At 51.8% G+C, this 13,637-nt stretch overlaps 1 protein-coding gene across 1 annotated transcript in view; it reads left to right on the top strand.

The window, feature by feature from the left end:
* LOC127339853 (uncharacterized) overlaps positions 1–13,375 on the top strand; it is a 99,606-nt gene extending 86,231 nt beyond the window's left edge. Inside the window, exons 2-3 of the mRNA XM_071828363.1 lie at positions 12,621–12,712; positions 13,234–13,375. Of these exons, the coding sequence (XP_071684464.1) occupies positions 12,621–12,664 (44 nt within the window). The 3' untranslated portion in view covers positions 12,665–12,712; positions 13,234–13,375. The remainder of the gene's footprint in view (positions 1–12,620; positions 12,713–13,233) is intronic.
* Positions 13,376–13,637: the final 262 nt, after the last annotated feature.

Here is a 13,637-nt window from a genome sequence, read left to right as displayed (position 1 = left end):
GTGGTGCACCTCCCAGCCGCGGTGCGCCGCCAGTGCAAGGATCAGCCGCACGGACTCGAGCCTAGCGACTGGCGCGTACACCTCCTCAAAATCCACCCCAGGACGCTGAACGTATCCCTTGGCGACAAGACGGGCCTTGTGCTTGACGATGCGCCCGTTCTCGTCCTTCTTCACCTTGTAGACCCATTTGAGGCCAATCGCACGGTGGCCTGCAGGGAGGGAGGTGAGCGTCCAGGTTTCGTTCTCGTCGATGGACTGCAGCTCGTCGAGCATCGCTCGACGCCAGCAGCCCTCCTTCTCAGCCTCTGCGAAGGACGTTGGTTCTTCGCCGACCATGAGGTGCAGTGCCTCATCGTCCTCTTCTTCATCTTCCGCAGATTGTGGGCGCGGTGCCAGCTGCGCCGGGCCAGCAGGTCCACCCACCAGGTCAGAGACGAGGCGAAAACGGTGAGGGGCGTCGGCACTGTCCGCCGCGTCGAATAATGCGGAGCGTGCCGATGGTGGCGACACGAAGTAAGACGGCGTGCCGCCCGTGGGTGTCGCAGTTGCTCCTCCGCCGCGTGTCGGTGATGGCGTGGTCGACGTCGAGACTGAGAGGGGCGTGGGTGGTGTCGACGCGCCGCTGCTCGAGGCCGGTGACCCAGCTCCCCCGGTAGCTGGGCGTGTCACGTAGACAGGGTGCTCAACTGTGAACACGCTGCTCGCCGGCGGCTCCCCCGGCGCGTCCCAGTTCCAGCAGGCGCCCTCGTCGAAGACGACGTCTCTGGAGACGTGCAAGCGCTTGGTGGAGGGATCGTAGAGGCGGTACGCCTTTGAGCCCGTCTCGTATCCGACGAACACCATCGGGTGGCTTCTGTCCTCCAGCTTCTGAAGGTTTGGGCGCGTCACCTTGACGTGGCCGATGCAGCCGAAGACGCGGAGGAAGCGCACGTCCGGCTTCTTCCCATGCCACGCCTCGTACGGTGTCATGGCGTCGACGCTGCGGGTGAAGCATCTGTTGAGGATGAACGTGGCCGTGAGGACGGCCTCTCCCCAGAATCTGTTTGGCACCCGCTTGGCCTTGAGCATGCTTCTGGCCATGCCGAGGAGCGTCTGGTTCCTGCGCTCCACGACGCCATTCTGCTGCGGCGTGTACGGAGCTGTGAGATGCCGCTGCACGCCTGCCTCCTCACAGTGCTGGTAGAATGTGGCGGAGGTGAACTCGCCGCCGCGGTCGGTGCGCAGCACGCGCAGCTTGTGCCCGCACTCCACCTCTGCCGCCGCTTGTATTTTGACGATGGCCCGTGCTGCTTGGTCCTTGGATGCGAGCAGCTCTGCCCACATGTACCTGCTGCGATCATCGATCAGCAGCAGCACGTATCGGCGCCCTCCTGGCGTCTGTGGCGTGATCGGGCCACACAGGTCGCCGTGGACGAGCTCGAGGGGCTTCTCCGCCCGGTACTTCGCCCGTTGCGGGAACGGAGAGCGTCGCTGCTTCCCAGCGAGGCACGCGTCACAGAGCTCGTCGGCGTGATCTATTGGAGGTAGACCACGCACGAGTCCGCCGCGAGCCATCCGCTGCATCCCGTCGAAATGCAGGTGCCCGAGCCGGGCGTGCCAGCGCCAGGCCTCGGACACGTCACCTACGGCGAGGCACACTGGATGTACAGGGGTGAAGGTCAGTTTGTACAGCCGATTCTGAGATCGCTTTACCTTGACCAGGAGGCGTCGATGCTGGTCGTGGATGGTCAGGACTCCACGGCGGATTTGATGTCGAACCAGCTCTCGTCGAGTTGCCCAAGGCTGACCACGCTGCTCTTGAGCGCGGGGATGTAGAACACCTGCGTGAACGCACGGTGATCACCGCTGCTGCCGGCGAACACGACGGTGCCGCGTCCGTGGATGTCCACCACTGAGCCGTCAGCGAAGCGCACCTTTCCAGACACCGAACGGTCCAGATCGGCGAAGGCGTTGATGGAGCCTGTCATGTGGTTCGTGGCCCCTGTGTCGAGGAACCAGACCTCGCCGCTTTGACCGTCCACGCGCGAGGGGGTGATCATGGCCTTCTCTTCGTTGAGGAAGATGCGTGCGCCCTCGTGAGCTCGAGGTGCCTCCGTCATGACGACGGTGGGAGCCTCGACGATCTCTTCGACGCATGCCATCATCATCGCTGGCCCGTCCTCCTCTTCGGCTTCGACGAGGTTCGCCGCCGCCGGAGCCGCCTTGCGCTTGGCGGCCTCGTCGCGCTTCTTCTTCCGGCAGTCGCGGGCCCAATGCCCGGGTTTGCCGCAGTAGCGGCACTTGTCCCTGTCGACGGGCTCGCCCGCCCCAGTGGGCGGTGGCTTACCGCCTTTCTTCCCACGGTCGTCGCCCTTGCTTGAAGAGCCACCGCCACCGCGAGGCTGGCGCTTGCGCGCCTCCCACTGCTCCTCAGTGAGCAGGAGCTGGCCGCCAGGCGCGTCGCTCCCTTGATCTCCATCCAGGCGCTCCTCGATCGCTCGCAGATGCCCGGTCACCTCCTCGACAGTCATTGTGGCAGGGTCGAGGAGGGTCTCCATGGAAAAGGCAATTTGAATGAATTGCGATGGGACGATGGACAGGAACTTACGGACGATCTTTTCCTCGGCGACGGTGTCGCCCAGTGAGCGAAGTCCGGCGACGAGGTTGGAGAGGCGGAGGGAGAAGTCCTGGACTTTCTCCCCGTTCTTGAACGACACTGTCTCAAATTCCGTGCGGAGCCGTCGGAGGCGCCCGTCGCGGACGCGATCTGGCCCCTGGAACTGGGTGCGGATCGCTTCCCACGCTGCCTTGGACGATCCTTTCCCGATGAGCATGCAATGCATGTCCTCCGGCGTGGATCGGAGCAGCGCCGCTAGGGTCTTCATGTCGTCGACGCGCGCGACGTGATCATCCGTGATGGCGTCCCAGAGAGACGCCGCCAGAAGGTTGACCTTCATGACCATTGCCCAGGTCGTGTACCCTCCCCGGGTCAGCATCGGGAAGTGCAGGTTTGCGCCGGAGCCGCCGCCGGACTCGCGCACTACCTGCTGTACCACCACCTCGCCACCGCCGCGTCGCGACCGGTCCCTTCCGCGGCTCTGCGATCGCCGTCGCTCCGCGGGTGGAGGGGTCCGTGACTGGTGCGGTGATCCGCTTGACATGGCCGCAAGATCGCAACGCTCTGATACCAATTGTTTCCCTAAACTCCTAACTCGATCAGAGGAAGAGATTAAGGGAGAAGGAGGATGAACTCGACGAACACACAGAGAATTTTGTGCTGCGCTCAACTGCTTGCAGCTTTTCTGTTTCTCTCCTTTTATTCATGCAAAGGGAAAACGTGGTGAGCAACGTGCTCCACTACCGATCATGCCATCCCATGATCCGAGCTTCGTGCTACACGATCTAGACTTGGTCCTGCGCCGTGCAAAGCGCAGCTGATAACAGAAATCGACTAGCTACTCCCTAACTGACAAAACTGACGAAACTGACAGCGGTGTCTAACAGTGACACTTGTCTAAATTATTTTGAGCAGGGCAGGGCGAGGGTTTAAACAACAGCCCCACACCCTTTTTAATCCTCTCTTTGACAACCTGGGAGTCGGACTCTAAGCCTGCTCTTCTGTCTTCTCTCCACATCGTCAAATTTGTTGGAATTGCTTCCATGAGTAGAAGGACAGAAGATCCATGGAAAGAGCGGCGTATGCATTGGACCTGGCCACTGTTTGGTCGGGGAAGAGATCCAGCTGGCAAAAGTGCAGCGCCAACTCGAACATGAAGGACACGCTGTTATGCACATGCAGGAGCAGCTACCACCAGTCCAACGATCTCCCCCATGAACTCCTGGAGCGGTAGAACTTCCAGATAAAGACTTTTCTTTTTTGTTTCTCTACCTTTCCACCAGGGCTGACACCGGAAAATAATCAGAACAGGCTAAGACCATGTCCAATGGCAGGCGCCTAAGTAGACGCTTAGGTGGAGAAATAACAGAGATTAATCCTGGGGTCTATCGAGACGGTCCAAATCTCCAACGCAGGCCTACTAGTTTGAGGTGCTTATTTCTCCAACAGAACCATCCTGATTTTTATGCGGGAGGCAAAATCCTATCTAAGCGGCCGGTGCATCGTTTTGCGTCCAGGCAAGAAATTAAGCGCCCACAGCCTGGGATCGTACGATGTAACTGTTCGTTGGCCTGGAAATAGATCCTAGATCCTAGCGTCTGCCCTTGGCGCCCCCGCTGTACATGCCCTAACAACAATGCATGGGTTCTGGAGTTGTGGCCTAGGTGGAAGGTAAGAAAATTTCCTTATAAGCAATCATGTTTCTGGGAGCTTTTTACATGCATGTGTCCCTACTTTTTTCCTTATAAGCAATCATCCGTGTATTTTCTGCAGCTCTGTTTGTAGTAGTTTTAGGTGTATTTCTTTCTAGCAGTCGACATGTCTACATCAGTTAATTTGTTTGGTCCAACAAGTATGTTCCAAGTGTATGTCTTCTACGCACGTTTTCTAACCGTCACTCTGTATTCTGCGTTGCCAAAAGATACACTTTACATGGGTTGTTTACCATGATTAAAGAATTGTCATGCTCTCCTAGAATTGTAGTGCCTACTATACCCTTCTTCCAGCAACTCATATCTTCATACCAAATGATTGTTACATTCTTGTATGCTAACCAAAGGTCATTTCATATCTTCGAAATTTCAGAATGATAGTACCACATTTTGTGTATATACAAAAATCATCTATTATTTCCGCAGCAACGTGCGGAGTGTCAACTAGTTCCTCAAACGACCCTCTAGGAGAAGCGCCATATTAGTTAGTTGGGGGACCCTGCAACATGGTGCCGCATTTTGGTGCTCCCGTTTCCAGCCGCGTCCACCAAAACGTGACTTCCAAGCAAAAAAAGCAAGTGTAAAAAATGTATCCAGTGTCCCTGATAGAGCCTCCTTGTCACACTTATGCGACGTTTTTCCCAATCTGTGTTGCTAAGCACTTCTGCATCATCCTCTGATATGTTGCTCCCGCGTTTTTCAGACCAAAAGGCATTGTTCGATAGCAAAACACGCCATAAGGTGTGATGAACGCTGTTTTGACCTCGTCCTCTTCTTTCAATCTGATCTGGTTATAACCAGAGTAAGCATCCAGAAAGGAAAGACGTTCACATCCTGCCGTGGAGTCGATAATTTGATCGATCCTCGGGAGGGGAAAGTGATCCTTTGGACAATGTTTATTGAGACACGTAAATTCGACACACATGCGAAGGACTTTAGTGTTTTTCTTCGACACCAACACTGGGTTTGCTACCCACGTGGCCTCTGTATGCAGCTCCTTGATGAAACCAACTTCTCTCAGTCGATCAATTTCTGACAGCATAACTTTGCGGTTTGGCTCCGAAAAACGTCGCAAAGGTTGTTTGATTGGTCTCGCTAGTGGATCCAAGTTTAGGTGGTGCTTGGCAAGTTCCCTGGGTACTCCTGGCATGTCAGCTGGACACCATGCGAAGATTTTCTAGTGCTTACGGAGGAACTCGACGAGCGCGTTTTCCTATGCGAGGTCCATGTCTGTCGTAATGGACGTCGTCTTTTTTGGATCTGTCGGGTGAATCTGCACCTCCTTAGAATTTTTCTTAGTGTTAAAGGTTGATTTTTTGTTGGGCCTTCCTACATCTGGCAGCACATCATAATCAGTCGTGAGCCTTGACGCCATGTACTCTGCTTGCATCCCGAAGGTTTCTGATAGTCGATGAAAATCCTTGTCACACTTATCGGCTAGCGCGAAGCTTCCTTTGACTGTGATTGGTCCCTTAGGTCCAGGCATCCTCCACAACAGGTACATGTAATGTGGTACCGCCATAAACCTGGCATATGCTGGTCGTCCCAACAAAGCGTGGTACTGTGATGGGAAATCCACGACTTCAAATTTCAGCCTCTCTATTCTGTAGTTTTCTCGGGTCCCAAACTGAACGTCGAGATTGATCTTCCCCAACGGATAACTTGGACTCTCCGGTGTGATGCCATGGAAACGTGTGTCAGTTGGTTTCAGATTTGCTAGAGATATATTCATCTTCCTTAGTGTATCTGCATACATAAGGTTTAAACTGCTGCCTCCATCTATGAATACTCGAGATACGTCGAATCCTGCAATTACTGCTGGTAAGACAAGTGCTGACTGCCCTGGTCGAGGAACTTGATGTGGATGATCCGCTATTGTGAAGCCAATGTCTTGCCCTGACCAATTAAGGTACTCAACCGTTGGTGGAGGCATTTTCTCTGCCATGAACACCTGTCGCGAGATTACTTTCTGATCTCTATTGGATGGCCTGCCTTTCTGAATCATCGAGATCGCTCCGTTGGAATTGGGATCAACGTAAGGTGGTGGTGCAGGTGCTGCCGCTATTCTGAGCTGGTGTCGATTTTCGTCCGTAATTGCGGGAGGAGGTGGCAAGTGGATCTCACTCCTAGGCCCTTGAGGGTTTCTATGCGTCGCCTGAGCATTGGCGTGCCCTGCCCACCTTAACATTGCCTGAAAATTTCGGCAATCCTTTTGCAAGTGTCCTGACTGTCTCTTTCCGTTGTTGTCGAGATAAAAATGCATCTGACACGGCCCGTTCATCATCTCCTCGGGGGACACGAAAGGTCTCTGAAACCTTAGCCCATTATTTTGCCTGTTGTTTCGGGAGTCATCTCTATTGTCGCCTTGCTGCTCGTTGCTCCTTTGATAGTCATCTCTATTGTTTCCTCCAGCGCTTGCCCGAAAGTCAGCCGAAATTTGTCCAGGAGCATCATAGCTCGAGTACTGCCGAGGAAATCGTCGCCTATTTTGATAATTTCGACCGCGGTCCTCCTCTGGTGACCTATGCCGTTTGTTGTGAACAACATCTTCTCCATCTGCCCATCTGTTTGCTATTTCCATTAATGCGGATACTGTCTTTGGGTTAGTTCTTCCCAAGTCTTCGACAAAATCTCCCGCCTGATTCCTGCGACAAACGCATCTATCGCTCTCTCGTCAGATATATTCTCTGCCGAGTTTTTGATGATATTCCACCTTTGGATGTACTTTCGCATTGATTCATCTGGCTTTTGTCGACACGCCCTTAGTTCCTCTAGTGATGCAGGTTTTTTGCAAGTGGACCGGAAATTTTTGACGAACACATCCTCAAAGCTATCCCAGTTGTCGATAGATCCTGGAGGAAGCTTCTTTATCCGAGATCGCGCAGCTCCACTCAAATGTACCTGGATGTTCTGCATAGCTGTTGCTCTGGTTCCTCCTGTCAGCTTCACTGTCTCGAGATAATCGACTAGCCAATCCTCTGGATCTTGCAGGCCGTCGAATTTTTTGAAGTTATCGGGTAGTTTGAACCCCGAAGGAACTCGAGTTTTTCGGACCCTCCTTCTGAAGCACGGCAGCCCAAACATATCCTCGTCATCTAGCTCTGGGGAATGCTGATGTTCCCTTCTATTTTGTCGTGCTCTGTCCACCCTTGCTTGCGCTGCTGTGTCTCTTGCTCCACTTGTTCTTTCGGGAACTGGTGCTGCTGCCGCAGGCCGTGGACTATTTTGCCTTGCTGCTCCTTCGGGAGGTGTTGCTGCAAACGCCGTTCCCATGACCCCGACTCCTGCCATCGCCATGTTGTACAATGCCTCTCTTGAATCTACGGGAGGTGGCCTGGATGCAAGGATAAAGGCATGTGTCGTCATATACCCAGCTTCTGGTGTCTTGGGGATAATGTTCCCTCTCATGTCTATCGACGTAAAAGACATGTCGAGGTTTTGAACCAAGTGCTCTCTTTCTCCCTCAGATATGTTTTGCAGCCTTGATCTTGCTCTGTTCCGAGCTTCCCTGTGGCTATCTCCCGAAGTTCCTGAGTGTCGACTTAACTCCGTCCTTCGCCTGCTTGATGCGGAGGCTGCTTCCTGCCTTCTGTCCAACTCGATTTTTTGCTTCTCGAGCTCCCGCCTGGTACGTGCGAGCCTATATTGGTATGCTTGTAACTCCTCAGGTGTCGCCGTTACAGTCATTGGCTCTGTACCATTAATAGCTCTTGCGACTCGATCCCACACTTCTTGTGGAAATCGCACCATCTCTCGTGTCCCTGGTCCGATATATTTTGTCCCTAGACCTCTCGTGAGATCTGCAGGATCGACATATGGATTTCCTGCCTCGTCGAAGTTCTCTGATGTCTCCTCTTGTGGGCGACTCGGATCTCCGATTGCATAGATCTGATGATATTTTGGATACTGAACCATGTTGGGTTTGGTGACACCATCATAGAGATTGGTGAAGACCTCGCCAATGGTAGTGGATCTGTCGATGAAGTTGAAGCTGTCGAAGCTATTCGAGTCATCGCTTATATCTGAGTCCGCGGATGACTCGAAAGACATGTCGCTGAATATCTTGGCGAGCTTTTCGCTTGCCCTGGTGCTGATGAAGCATGGCGATGAAGTCTGCTCTTCGCCTGACTCGATTGATGATGTTGAGTGCGAATCGGAATCGACCGCCGATAATCCCGACGAGATCGGAATTTCGAGACGATACGCTCCCTCCTTCTCGACGCGAAAGTGGAATCTTCCGAACGTCATCTCCATAGGCTCCTCCAGATACGCATATGCATCCAAACGGGAGGGCGGGTGAGGAACAAAATCGACAGGACCAGTTGCGATCTGTTTACCTCGATCCATCGCGTTGCTTGCTGTTGACGAAGTCGACGATCTTGAACGTGCCATCGAGATCAGATACTTGACGCCTCTAATTCCCACAGACGGTGCCAATTGGCAAGGGATTAACTTATCAATGACTACGGGTTGTAGACTAGGGTTTAGTTAGAAGTAGAGGGCAAGTAGATCTCGAAGGTTTCAGCCGAAAAGTACTCGACGATATGAAAACTAAGGTTTGTGAGACAATGAATCGATGCTTTCTTTGTCCCTCGACTCCCCCTTATATAGGAGGTGGAGCCGAGGGATTCGTGATGTACAAGTTACAGAGTCCGGGAAGGTTTCCAACTCCTCCCGTAATATTACAAGTGTTCTCTCCTAATACAACTCTAGCGTTCCTTAACTAGCAAGTTGGGCTTCCGAATTCTCCTTATCCTTCGGGTCGTGGGCCTTCAATAGACCTCGGGTACCATCTTCGGCAGGCCCATTAGGGATGCCTATGTCATCTATACACAAGGATGGGCTGGGGACGCCCGACATATTTGGGGCACGTTCGGACTGAAGCGGCCTTTGGAACGCGCAACTGGGGAGGTTAAAATGTCCGGCATGCTCTAAATACCTTTGGGGTCGCGAATGGAGATGCTCTAAGAGCAACTCTAACAGAGCCCGTAAAACTGATTTTTTCCAGCGGATTTACGAGTTCGGGCCGAAAACGTCGTAGAACAGCGCCTGAATCGGAGGTCCGTCCCGTAAAACTTTCTCGGGGGCTCGAGAAGGTGAGCGGAGTGGAGTAGGGCTCGAAAACCCTACTCACCGCTGCCGCATCAGCTTCCTCCGCCGTCTGTGCGTTTCCACTTCTGGCGAGAAATCCCGTCGTTGCCGCCGCCGCATCATCTCTTCCGCGACCTCCACCACGACCGTATGGCCGGCACCGGCAGCGGCGGGAGGGGAGACGAGCGGATTGGCGGCAGCAACTCGCCGGCACCCCCACCCCCGCCACCGTCTTCCGCTCGAAGGCCCAACAACGGAAATGGAATCGCTCGGAGGGCACGCGGAAGCGAAGCGCGCGCCGGTGGACAAACTGGGGGCTGACGCCACCGGGGAAGCTCGCCCGCTACGCCAATAGCGGCGAGGGTTCTTCCTCCGGCGCGTCGGGCCGTGCCCTTGCGCCGCCCATCGATGACAACAACGACGAGGAGGATGAGGAGGAGGAGGAGGCGGCGCCGGCGCACACCGTCTTCAACTCGGCGGACTACATCCTCAACAACGAGGAGGAGGCAACGGTGATCCAAATAGGTCGCCGTCATTTCGGAGGCCGAGGCGCGAACGCTTCCGCCGCGAGGAGGCGCAGAAGGAGGCCGCTATCCGCTGCTTGAAGCAGGAGGTCATCGACCTCGACTCCGAGTAGGTCACCAACGGCGGCGTCCTCCACCACGCGTAGAGGTCCTGGTAGGGCCGAAAATTAGGTCGCACGACCGGGGCAGTTTATATGTAAATGCATTCTGCGATCGCAACTATGCACCTATGCAGTTCGATTTCAGTTTGTTTGCGATGATCAATTCTACTGCCATATTTAAATTTTGTTTTTTCGGTTTTGAACACGGGTGTTGTTCTGTGTCACCTTCGAGTACGCTTGAAAATTAATTTTCGGAAAACTGAACTTCCGTTTTTCAGATGGTGGGCACTTACTGAACTCCATATAGCCTGACGAAACTGAAAATCCACGTTCGCTACAGCCCCAAATGCGCCGAAATGCGTCTTCTAGTGTAGCCCCAAGCCACCAAACCCTTGTCGACAGCAAGCGCAAATCCCACTTCACTACCCTGTGCCCGCTAGCCATCTCCAGCCCCAAATCCAGCCGATGGAGGACGGCGCCGGAATGCCCCGCCGCCGTAGCCCGCCCCTGCATCCCCAGATCCAAGCGAGAGACGAGGGAGCTGGAGTGGACCGCCGCCGCAACCCGCGCCTCCATCCTCAAATCCAGGCGACTGAGGAGGGCGGCGGAATAGCCCACCGCAGCAGCCCGCGTCTTCATCCCCAAATCCACGCGAGCGAGGATGGCGCCGGATTGACCCGCACCTCGCCGGTGGAGTCTGCATCCCTGCCGGACGACGACGATATGCTGCGGGAGATCCTCCTCCGTCTTCCCCCGCAGCCGTCCTCCCTACCCCGCGCCTCCGCGGTCTGCAAGCGTTGGCGAGGACTCGTCACCGACCCCAAGTTCCACCGCCAGTTCCGCGCTCACCACGGGAAGCCCCCACTTCTCGGCCTATTCCAGTTCCGCAACGGGTGGATCGCGTTCAAACCCATCCTGGACCCTCCTGACTGCATCCCTTCCCACCGGCTCAACCTTGGACGCATCAGCCTGCTCCGCCATTACATTTTGCTCGATTGTCGCCACGGTCTCGTCCTCGTCAAAACATTCACGCAGAATCAGGTTGTTGTGTGCGACCCCATCACCGGCCACCACCGCTGCTTGGCTGTTCCGTCCGAGTTACAGAAGGGCGACCTCAGAGGGGCGGTGCTCTGCGCTGCGTGTGACCATGGCCACGTCCAGGGCGGCTGCCACCCGAACCCCTTCAAGGTGGTCTTGGTGTCCACGGTTAGAAGTGATAAACAACCCCTCGCCTGTGTTTACTCTTCGGAGACTGCCAGATGGGGCAATATCATCTCAGCACAGGCTCCATGTCAGTTTTTTTATACCGGTGTTCGTCCGACACTTATCGGTAGCGTGCTCTACTGGTTGTCCTCGAGTGATTTCATGATTAAGTTTGATTTGGATGAGCACATCCTAGCTGTGATTAGTGTGCCTCCTGTTACAGATGATATCTACGATCTAAACCGTCTAGTTATCCAGGCTGAGGATGGCGCCATTGGCTTCACCATATTGTCTTATCCTTGCTTACAAATGTGGCAGAGGAACGTCAATGGTCATGGTGTTGCCATATGGCTGCCTTCGAAGACCATTGACATGCATACATTTCTAGGACTCCCTTCTCAGATTGGGCCAGTGTTGGGATGGTTGCTGGGGTATGATGAGGATACTGATGAAATATTTTTACTTGTGAGAGCCAATGTCTATGGGGTTCAACTAAAGTTGATGCAGTCCAGGAAACTTTATGAGTCCAATGGTGTCAATCCCTACTATCCTTTCAAGAGTTTCTACACACCAGGTGATTGCTCATCTTTAGTCCTTATATAAATTGTAGGCTTAACCTAGTATGGTTATGTTTTCTACATGATTGCTCGGATACCTTCATTGTGCTTCTCAAGTCACTAACAACTTAAGTTTTATCAGCAATTATCGATTTGCTAGACAATCAAACTTATAACTGTATTCTTATATGTTATTATTAGTTGTATTATTCATGGTAGATCTAAATGAAATGCCAAATGAGTAAAGATATAAAATCAAATGTCAATTAATAACTTGGTTGGTATGTTTGGAATCTCATTGCTAGTTGTATTATTTTATCCATTACTTGTATCGGCTCTAGTCTTTCTACTTTCACTGAATCCATACCCTCTGAAATAATTGTTTTCCTTGTCACTTGATGAAGATCCTGAAAAATTAATGGTTTTTCTTCTCTTGAATTAAGGTCCATGTATTTTAAATCGAATGCCCAAGGTCTTCTATTGCTCGAGTTTATTAGCTTTGCCATGTTTTAATTTTGTCTGCCTGACATTAAGGGGGATAGTTTATACTAGAGTCCTTTTTTTCTTATCAGCTAAATTCGTCATTATGAGGTAGCTAACTATAATACTTTCAGAAATATGGCTTGCATTTTACAATAGATGTAGTTTTGATTTCTATTGCTAGTATCAAAAGCGAAATATAGATTGTCTATAAAGTATGAGTTAAAAAGTGAGTTGTTTGGCTCAAGTTTTATTTGTCAGCTCATCTATGTGACTGACTCAATGTTACTTCTCGTATCCATTTGTCTTTTCCGCAAAACTGTGAATTGTCTAACTTGTTATGCTTCTTGGCACAGAGATTCACGAAGGTGGCGAAGCTGACATGTTGCACGATCCATAGGACGACTATGTCTGGTTTGGTGTGCTAATGTGCTGAAATGGTCTGAAGGTAAGGAACATCTTCTAAATATAGCTTGTGAGATTTGTCATGTGTGATCCTTTTTTTTTTTGGAAAATACTTGGCCACCAATATGGGTAGCATGCACCCTCAAACTAATTTCATTCGGCAATATGGATTCACGTATATGAATGACCGAGGCAAACAATTAAAATGAAGGTGATACCAAGTAAAAACTAAGAAGATACTCTCTAGATTAGATTGTAAATGATTCCATATCATCCAAATGTTGTAGGTGTTGATGTTGGAATGTCCTCACGCCTAGGCCATGCCCAGAGTTCTCTATTGGTTTAGCTGTTTCATAATTGTTAAGTTGAAAGCAATATATAAGTGTCCTATTTGTTACTACAGACATCAGTCACATCATTCAATTTGCACAACAAATTTGTGTGAAATGACTGACAGGTTTATTCGGTTGTCATCGTGTTCCTATGAGCTACAGACCGTCATATGATATCTGCTACAGAGCTCCTTTCCATGTTGTTGAGCTGATGATGAGTTTGTTTCTCCAGATGAAGGGATGGCTGCTGCAGTTCTCGACGAGTCTATTGCGGTCGGCAGTGTTAACATGTTATCTGCATTCTTTTTTTTATACTCTAGACTAAGCCTATCCCGTGAATACGTGATGATGTCTTTCTTGAATAATTTTTCGTACCTTGGGTATCTGCACTCTTCATCTATTCTTTGTGGGCAACTTCTATTTGGAAAATTGTATAGATGGCATGTGTAAGGCTTCTGGTGGTCTTAGACTTTGTAGTATGATTTTATAAGCTTGTGTTCGTAGCTTCACGTTGGTTCTAACTTTGTTTTCTTAACCTTAAGACTCTGCATGGTAGTACTTAGATGAAATCTTATTTTGGTGATATCTTTTATGTTATTGATGTTGCTTGAATTTTCGTACGGAGCAATTCTCGTA

Source organism: Lolium perenne, chromosome 3 (assembly GCF_019359855.2).
Source record: "Lolium perenne isolate Kyuss_39 chromosome 3, Kyuss_2.0, whole genome shotgun sequence".
NCBI lineage: Eukaryota > Viridiplantae > Streptophyta > Magnoliopsida > Poales > Poaceae > Lolium > Lolium perenne.
The sequence above is the reverse complement of the archived record's forward strand: the minus strand, read 5'-3'. Positions and strand labels throughout refer to the sequence as shown.